The 10,101-nt window shown below is 30.0% G+C and overlaps 1 protein-coding gene across 1 annotated transcript; it reads right to left on the bottom strand.

The window, feature by feature from the left end:
* Positions 1–1,901: 1,901 nt before the first annotated feature.
* LOC143072554 (leucine-rich repeat-containing protein 61-like) lies at positions 1,902–9,932 on the bottom strand. Its single transcript, XM_076247550.1, has 8 exons — positions 9,808–9,932; positions 7,967–8,053; positions 6,868–7,014; positions 6,045–6,105; positions 4,374–4,525; positions 3,880–3,948; positions 3,192–3,317; positions 1,902–2,087 (listed from the first exon to the last, which is right to left on the bottom strand). Exons 1-8 carry the CDS (start codon positions 9,812–9,814, stop codon positions 2,008–2,010), a joined length of 729 nt encoding a protein of 242 aa, XP_076103665.1. The 5' UTR covers positions 9,815–9,932; the 3' UTR covers positions 1,902–2,007.
* Between the last annotated feature and the right edge of the window lie 169 nt (positions 9,933–10,101).

Raw genomic sequence — 10,101 nt, 5'->3', positions numbered from 1 at the left:
TATAATTCCTAAAGGGAACCACTTTTGATGGGAGTATATAAAAGGGCAACAAATTTAGCTGTTATGGCAGATCTTGGGAGATATCACTTATGTTTAGAAGTCATAGTCAGTGTGTTTAAGTATTATATACATATACATAAATCTAATAACTCCTTGCTATCTTAAGCACTCAAATTATCTCAATCGCTTTTTTCAAAGAATAAAAAATGTTGTTTTGGATGTATTGATAATTTCTGTTTTTATGTAATTTCATGATTATGAATAAAACAGCTATATATGTTGATTTTTGTCAACTTTCAAGAGAATGCTGAATAATGAGCTTCAAGCACGACAAAAACTTGCAAATATGTTGCACGATAATAAAATTTTACCATCCTTGTTGAAAACAAAGTAGACTTATCCACCAGAATGACCAGTATGTGCCCAGTGGGTTTTATGCTTGGTCATGCAATCATGTTATTGATATCCAAACTGGACAAACAGCAAAGAAACAAGAAAATTCAAAATTGTATGTGGATGTCTGGTACTTTTAACTTGAATGTCGTTTACATTTTGATGAATCCCTTTCATTTCTGAGATGAAAAATCATACAAATTATTACAAAAAAGATAAAAAAAACTACTTTTTTCAACGGGTTTTTAACAAAGGTTTTGTCACACAAATTATTTCACATACCAGTAATTCAGTAATTCGCCGTTTCAGAATCTAATGCATTCTGGGTAATATTTTCAAAAGCGTACACCAAAATGTTGTAATTGGTATAAAAGGTTCTAAACTATGGAAATTGAGCCAATGACATAACTTTAATTTCATTTTGGTGTAAGAACAATGAGATTACCCATAGTCCTTTAGATTCTGAAAAGGCGTATTAAATGCTGCTTATTCATATTTCAGAGAAAATTTATTTGTAAGGTTTGGCTGGAATGAAAAATTATGAAATGAAAAAAAATGAGTACAGCGCATATGTAAACCAATAAATTAAAAAACTCTAGCTAAATTAGGTTTAGCATGAAATTCTGTTTTTGTCAAGGTTTAGTTAAGGATGTATTCTTCTGACGTTTCAGTCTCCTTGAAATCTCGTTCTGGAATTATTTCCTTAATATGTGATACACGTGGAAAATATCAATGAATTTTAAAAATATTATAATCAAACATAACTCTGTGAAAAAATTGTGTATTTACAATGAATAGTTTTGGAGGAATCCAGTTTTCAAATTTTATGACCAATCAAGTCAGTCTTTTTAGTCAAAATCTTGAGAAAATGGGAGGGGTACAAAAAAATATTTTACAAGAATCATGTACATTCCATATCATTTTTGTCTTTTCAAATTTCTTAAATATGTATTTTTTCAATCATTTATAACAAAAAGAAATGAAATGATATGCATTTTATTCTTAAAACTGAGAAAAATCAAAATTTTACTAAATTGTCAGCATGGTAAAAAAGCATCAAAATATGATTAAACTTTCTTATATTAACACCTACCTATAGTTTTTTTTAAGTTAAATTTATTGAGATTGGTCCACTTCATCTTTATTGAAAGTATGAAAGTTTGATTGTGGAACTGTGATTTTTTTCATGATAATAGCCCAAAAATAGGTAAAAATTTATGAAAAATGGGAAAATCATCAAAGTTGGGTATTATCAAAGGGTTGTAGCAAAAAAAGAAGTGCACCACCTAAGGATTTTTTTTTTCACCAATTATCTTTTCGGTCTTATAAACCCAAGAGTCAGGTTAACAAAAAAAGTTTAATTCTAGAAATTTTTGGATCCTCAGAGGTGTACATCCTCAGTTTTCATAAACTTGAACAACAAAAAATGCAAATGAAGATATATTCCATACAATAATCTTAGATTTTTTTCGATTCCCAATTTCTTGAGATTTACACAATAGTAAGAATTTAAACATCTTGTATTTATGGTATTACGAGACTTGATTTCATTATTACATAATCATCATTATAAAAATACAGAGATGTGATAAGATTGTCTTTGACTGCCTTATGTCATGATTTTGATGATTCTTTCAGAGTGTTCAGAGTGTCTTCAGACTTGTTCACAGTATATTTACAAGACATAAGTAGGGCTGCAAAGAAAACAAGACACAATTTTACTATATAAAATTATAACCCTTTTTAAAATACTTTCTAAAAAAAACAGCTTTTAAAAAGTATGTAAATATCATTATTACCAGTAAAAATATAGATTCCCAATTTATATAGTATTCTTTGATATCACGTGAAAACACTGGTTTAACAAAATATGTGTGTGGATTGTTTTTAGCTGTTTGATTGATTAAATTTGTAACACTAGAACTCAATAACAATTTATTTTTTGTTCCAATTGCTGTCTCATAAATATATATATACCATACATCGATCTTCTTTTGTTCATATTCTGAATTCATATTCACGAAGGGTAAAAATCTGACCTAAGATTTTTATCTTTTCTTTAATCTGGCTTAAATACTACAAATTTCACTTAGAAATAGTTGTGATATTACTATATTTATTATAAAACCTCAGTTTTGGTCAAATTTTTCAATAATTCTTAACAGTTTTTAGCATAATAATCTTTGGTTGCCACCCCTGATCCAAGAGATTTTTGTGTGTATGGATTCAATATCATAATTGATATCTTTTTGGATCGTAGGTTGCAGGCTTGTGTTTCCTGATGTGTTAGGTCTGAAAAATGCACAAAATGTTTTTTCTTTTGATATCAATGAAATTTCTAAAATATCTATCTTAATCATTATCACTTTATAAAACCTCTTTTGAGCTTACGCTGTGGCATTTGCTTGTGTTAATTGACAAGAGTTTTAAGAAAACATTTTCGATATTTTTATTCTAATGTAGTACTGATTGTTTTGTTCCAATGAGAATCTCACCAACTCATCTTAATTTTCAGTGATGACTTCATAATACCAAATAGCAGGTTATTTTCGAGGGGTGCAAATTTTTCGCTTATTTTCGCGGATATTACAAAATTGCCAAAATAAATTTTTGCCAAATTAAATGTGTACATGCAAAGTTTTTGATAAAAGTTTTGAATTTGCCAAATTAAATGTGTACATGCAAAGTTTTTGATAAAAGTTTTGAATTTGCCAAAATAATAACTGCCAAAATATTTCATATACATGTACCTTATTGAATGAAAATCGTGAAATTTTACACCGGCAAAAATAACATACCTTCCAATTCTTCTGAGGCATCAGACAATATAGATTCTTCAAATTTATTTGATGGTTCCCAATATTCATCTGGTACCCATTTTGATGGTTTTGGCAAGTGGCTCAGTGACTCACTTTCTTGTCTTGCTACAAAAAGGGAAGCAATCTACATTATTTTATCATTTTCAACTTATCAAATACCAAAATGACTTTTTGAACAAACAGAAATAAAACAGATTTGGTCATAATAATAGAAATTTATTCAAAAGCAATACAGCTTATAGAATTTACCTATATAAAAATATAATAGCATCTGTGAATAATTATATATCTGTTTTACAATTACAAACAGTTTGTTCCATTGAATCATTGGTGGAGAATGGCAACAAATAATATAAATAATCATGAAACATGTTACAGTTTCTAGCAATCACCAATCAATCAATGTTATTTTTGTATTTTTTCTAATTACGTAAGTGAATGAATTAAACAAAGTCACCATTAATTCACACTTGGTTTACAGTGACATGGCCATGGCCTTTTATGACACAAAAAAGGGGTATAGCTCAGTGAGGACAAAAATAAAATAATATAAAGAATGCTGAATACTATCTTTTCAATACACTGACTGCAAAAAAAAACCATGTCAAAATGTGTTGGGGTGACTCAAATAAACCTTAAAAAACAATCAAATAAATACATTACAAACCTTCAAGAGCCTCTTCAATCTTCTGACACAGCTGAAATACTTCACTGCCTCGTCCTATCAGTTTCTCACCTAAAAAAACATAAACATGAATATAAATGTGTAAACTTTATCAAAATGTCATTTAAAAAATATTAAAAAAAATATAACTTTCAATAAATAAAAAATATTGCAGATGTCAGTCTTAATTATAATGATTGAGCAAACCTTAATACAAACAAAGCAAGCAAGCCAACCAAAGTCTTAATCTTCAAGAATTAGGCAATTAGCTCCAGACTGTTATGTGTTATTTGTTATTATTTTTCTTTGTTGTTAATACTGTCTGATGTACTGTCCAGTATTATTTGCGATTTCCATTAATCTTTCTATATTTTATCTTGTTTATTAAAAAATAAATTAATCATCAGTGCAACAGTTGCCATTTTAATAAATGATGAAAATGTAATTTATTTCATTTTTATTGTTACTGTAAATAAATGTTTTTGTTTCTGCATTACCATCAAGCCATTCCAGGTTTGGGAACATGCTGATCATGTCTGTTCTGTAATTCCTGTTCATACATACAGGATTAGACAAATCATGAGTCCTATCACATAGTCTCAGAGTTTTCAGTTTGTCTAGTCCAGTAAGACATCTTAAACTATCAATGCTGAAAAAATTAGAACGATAACAGTTACCATAGTTTCATATTTTGTGTAGATATATTGAAAAAACAGGAAATTTCATTCCTGTTCAAGCAGATATTACCCTGCCACGTCCACTTATATTTTTGTCCATCTGATGAGTTAAGCATTTTTCAACTGATTTTTATAGTTCGTTCTTATGTTGTACTGTTATACCACTGTCCCAGGTTAGGGGGAGGGTTGGGATCCCGCTTACATGTTTAACCCCACCACATTATTTATGTATGTGCCTGTCCCAAGTCAGGAGCCTGTATATTCAGTGGTTGTCGTTTGTTTATGTGTTACATATTTGTTTTTTGTTCATTTTTTTACATAAATAAGGCCGTTAGTTTTCTTGTTTGAATTGTTATACATTGTCTTATCAGGGCCTTTTATAGCTGACTATGCGGTATGGGCTTTGCTCATTGTTGAAGGCCGTACGGTGACCTATAGTTGTTAATGTCTGTGTCATTTTGGTCTTTGGTGGATAGTTGTCTCATTGGCAATCATACCACATCTTCTTTTTTATATTGAAAAAATAAATTAATATGGTCGCTAAGAGTCTGATATAATTACTTCATACCATTGCAGTACAATTTCTGAATGTAATTATTCAGGATCTATAGCACAATTGATCATGTAATATCCATAAGTCCAGGATTTAATTGCAATATTTCAAGTACGCTTAACAGCCTTCAAAGACATCACATTATTAATCTATTTCAATAAAATGTCCATACATCGTGGTGTGATGTCTAACAGACATATTCATTACATGTCTGAACCAGTTTTTATATAATTAAAATCTAAATTATTGTATTCTTGCAACAGTAAATTCAAGAGTTTACCAACACATTGTACTTATTTTTATAGTGTGTAAACAAACCTCATGACTGTCTTATTGTGTTTTTCAAAATTTATTCTTACATACAACACTTCATGTATATAGAAAAAAATTTAGTGAAACAAAATTTGTTATAAATACAGAATTACCTCCCTTGTCACAATTAAGAGAAGTTTGTACAATCAAGATTTAAGGGTTTGATATATTATTGCATAAATGAGAAAAGTTTGTTGTAAATACAGAATTATCTCCCTTGTCACAATTAAGAGAAGTTTGTACAATCAAGATTTAGTGTTTTGATATTATTGCAAAAATGAATAAAAGTTTGTTGTAAATACAGTATTATCTCCCTTGTCACAATTAAGAAAAGTTTGTACAATCAGATTTAGTGGTTTGATATACATGTATTTTTGCATAAATGAGAAAAGTTTGACTTTCTAGGTAAGTAAAAGTAAAATTACATATTTCTGTCATTGGTCAGTAAAGAAATTTATTCAATGCTATCAGGGGAAAAAAAGGTTGAAGATTACCTGCCAAGTATAATAACGTTACTTGTAGTCCAAATAATTATGACGCCTTGGAAGGCTATCTTAAATTTTTGCTTTGATGCTTTCCTGCAATTTAATGAAATAAAGTATATGTTTTAAAAAAAAGTAAATTACCTGCCGATTAAATTTCCGACAAGATTCAAATGTTGCAAACTGTCTAATGCTTGTAGTCCTTCTGAAAAGAAAAAAACATTCACATACAGGTATATACCATTACACACCCTCACCCCTAAATTTCCACATGGTATTCTTTGTTTATGTTTACCTATCTGAAAAGTGCAGGTTTATATTCTGCAACTATATTTACATTTTAATGAAAGACTGCAGAGAGGTAACATAATCTTAGATATTCATGTATGCATGTCGTTTGATTAGTAATGAAATGATGATTTTTCCAATTTGTCTCCAAAGTAATGTTACATTTTTCAAATTTAGTAATTTTCTTTCTATACTTAAACACCATCTATAAATGATATGACTTAGCCTTTAAACATTGTGAATCTATCAATTGCTTTTTGTTTGAACACGCTTGAAACAGGAATTTGTGATTTCACATTCTTAATTGACCAATACACAAATCTTCATTCCATTATTGAAATCATGTTGTGCAGTATCAGAATCCATTTTTTATTATAAAGCAAAACCGGTTTATAACCTTAGTACTATTTAACAGCTTTAGGAAAAAACATTCAGGAAGGTTCAGTTTGTGTTAGAGGCTAACTTTTGTTATAGAAAAGGCATTGTCTGATGAGAAGAAGAATGGTATATGAAGGGATATCAAGTGCTCCATAAGAGTAGGTAAATTCAGCAGCATATAACAGAGTGGTCATGCCATTAATATCAAGTAGCAGATCATGAAAGAAAATTTAAAAACACATTGTATTAATAAGTAAACTAAGCTTTGTGAACCTGGTGTTATGCTTTTAGTTTTACTTACCAAGGGAGACAATTCTATTAGCAGACAAGTTTAACTGTGTAAGATTGTTCAGTCCTGCCAATTTGGTCAGTTTTGATATGTCATTTCTGGCCAAATTAAGTCTTTCAAGGGATGCACATTCACTTATGCAACCTAAATCTGAAATGCCTACAAAAGAAGATAAACAGTAAGGCCAAAGTAGATGATGATGATGATGATGATGTCATTAAGAGTTTTTCATGTGATGTGGTTCCTTTATTATTAAAAAATGTATTGTGAACTCTAAATGTTTATTTTGGTTAACTTGCTGTCTAAATACCAAATATTAATCTAAAAAATAAATATACTGTTTGATTTTGTTAAATGTTTATGTGTCAATGGACTAAATTGTATAAGTGAAACTATCAAGTACAAACATTGGCATCTCAAATGTTTTGTTTCAATGTGAATATTTATCAAAACCAAGGATCATGCTTAAGGATGTACTTAGGTGAGGTTAGGTAAAAATTAATAAATTAAGAATTTAAAATTGATACTTTGAGCCGGTAGAGCATTCGTTAAGGATGAAAATAAGCTAAAAATATTGATAGGTCATGGACCTCCTTTTTGAAATATTTGAGATTTAACATATGGTGGGAAAAGGCTAACTCGGACTTTTACCTTATATTTGCATTGGTATTATTTGGGTCTCAAAACAACAGAAGGAAAATCAAGAATCTTCTTAAATTTTGGTAAATGACCTTTCATTAGCTATTTAGTCTTATATGAAAAAATAAATGGGTGTTATAGGGCAAAATATTTTACATTGTTTGTATGGAAAAACACTAACTAACGAGTCCGAACATTTGACACAAATTCCAAAACCTCACCTAAGTACATCCTTAAGTACTAACTGATCTGTGTCAGAAATTAAAGAAGATTGTTTAACATGATGATCGGATCTATTTATACATATACCAGTTTAAATGGGTAATTGATAGCAAAAGATGTAATATGGTTCTATAAAACAAAGAAAATGTTAAGTATTTTAAAAATATACTGGTTCATGCTTTAACACAGATTTATTCCTTATTTGGATCATTTTATAGTCATTGTTTCTAAATTTTTATCGCTGTCTTACCTAGTTCTCTCAAATTTAAAGAATGAATACTCTCCAAGTCAAATTCACCACTTCTTGTCTTCAGTAAAACTTTTGTTATTCTTCCATCTATTATAAAATAAAAGAAGAACAATTTAATAAAGATCTGACAGTTTTCATAAAATATGTCATAGATATAGGAATATGTAGTATGAGTGCCAATGCCAATGAGACAACTCTCCATCCAAGTAAAAAGTATATCATATTTACATTATTATTTCAAAACATGTCTGAAAATAGTGTGTCAATTAAAAGTGTGAAAGCCACGCATTTATGTCAGATTATGGGATATAACCTCAAATCAGACAAAAAATAGCAAACAACTAGATTTTTGGCTATTTTTTACAACTTTGTTGCAGGGCCATAAAAAACAACAAAATCGATTAAATTGCGAAAAATGTAATCCTTTTCTCATGTTTTTCACGTTTTTATGAGGGTGGTCAATGGGTTATTTTCATGTGACGTTTTCTAAGTAGCAACATTCCAGCAGCACCTGCATACGGGGTATATATCTCCCAATTGGTACGATATTCCTGTGCTTGCATTTCCTATCATGATTTTTTTGATAGAGGGGCTCAGGGTTACTGCTCACAAGGAAGCTATTAAACCAAGAGTTCCAAATGGTGAAGTTGAAATCATCCCTTCGTAAATTTTACGGACGCCATCACGAGTTGGTTGACCGTTATGGAATAACCGTTTCACAAATGATATCGGATATGTTCTTTACGTCGTAACTACAATCCCCTTCCCTTTCATGAATGTGACCTACCCAATTAGACTATTTACCAGATTTGTAATCACATAAGCAACACGACGAGTGCCACATGTGGAGCAGGATCTGCTTACCCTTCCAAAGCACCTGAGATCACCCCTAGTTTTTGGTGGGGTTCGTGTTGTTTATTCTTAAGTTTTCTATGTTGTGTCATGTGTACTATTGTTTTTCTGTTTGTCTTTTTCATTTTTAGCCATGGCGTTGTCAGTTTGTTTTAGATTTATGAGTTTGACTGTCCCTTTGGTATCTTTTGTCCCTCTTTTTTTGGCCTTTTTATTTCAAGTTTTTTCATGTTTTGATGTTTTATTTCTCGTTTTCTCGTGTTTCCCCTTATTTATTTTCCGTGTTTCGTGTTGGTGCTCTTAATTTCTCATGCATGTCTTGCATTTGATTAAAAAGTCAGTGTGTTATAATACCTTCTGAAACTTGTGTAATCTAATAGAAATTGATGTATATTGTTACCATTCTACTTTTGCAATATGTATGGTATTAAGGAAGTCCATCAAATTACTATGATTAACAGACGAACATATTTTTTCCAAATAAGATGCAAGTAGCGGATGATAAAAAGGTGACCGCAATTTTAGGTCTTCATGTCCATTAATAATGGATGCATGATCTCCTAGAACGGCTGAGTAATAACTTTTGGTACTTTATCTGAATCTTTACGATTTTATTTCTCGTGCTTCGTTTTTCCCGATTTTTAGTTTTCGTGAAACGTTTTTGCTATTTTTAGTTCATAATGTTTCCGTGTTCAGTATCCCCCCTTAACCACACTTTTTTTATGTGCACATTAATTTAGTTATGTATGTATCAATAAAGTTGGGATAGAGACTTTCAAGACGTCATAATTACTTGGACTAGCAAAGGGCATGCAATTTGAATAAATGCATAAGTTAAGGACTCACATTGACATGTTTTTATTTTTTTTATTTTTGAATGTATGTATAATCATCATGTTCATGGGATTTTTCTTTATTTAGTTGTGTTTTTTCATAAAAAAAAACAACTGATGTGGATTTATCTCTTTAGCCCGGACATAACATTGCACCTTCCATTCCAAGATAGATCTGCTAAATCAGAATAACACTAAGAAAGACAGGTTTAGGTATGGATCAGTCTCTCATTTGACGATTTGTCAAAAATGTTGTTGACATGTTTCTAAATGACACTATATACAGTCCACCAAAAAAAAAAAAAAAAAAAATATCGACTATAAAAAAAAGATATATAATGATTAAATGACAACTTGAATTCAAAAAAATCTTAACATTTAAGTGAAATTTAATAGCTTACAGAAAATATGAATGAAAACAATGTTATTTATTTTACATGGCGTGCATCA

The sequence above is a fragment of the Mytilus galloprovincialis genome, chromosome 4 (genome assembly GCF_965363235.1).
Source record: "Mytilus galloprovincialis chromosome 4, xbMytGall1.hap1.1, whole genome shotgun sequence".
Lineage (NCBI taxonomy): Eukaryota > Metazoa > Mollusca > Bivalvia > Mytilida > Mytilidae > Mytilus > Mytilus galloprovincialis.
Note: the sequence above shows the minus strand (reverse complement) of the source record. Positions and strands in the feature narration are given on the sequence as shown.

Bases quoted from the DNA above. Each gene is read 5' to 3' on its own strand.
- LOC143072554 (XM_076247550.1), bottom strand. The intron at 7,015-7,966 runs GTAAGACAGCGA...CTTCTTTTGTAG, and splicing joins TTTAAATTTGAGAGAACTAG to GCATTTCAGATTTAGGTTGC. The intron at 6,106-6,867 runs GTAAGTAAAACT...TTTTCTTTTCAG, and splicing joins TAATAGAATTGTCTCCCTTG to AAGGACTACAAGCATTAGAC.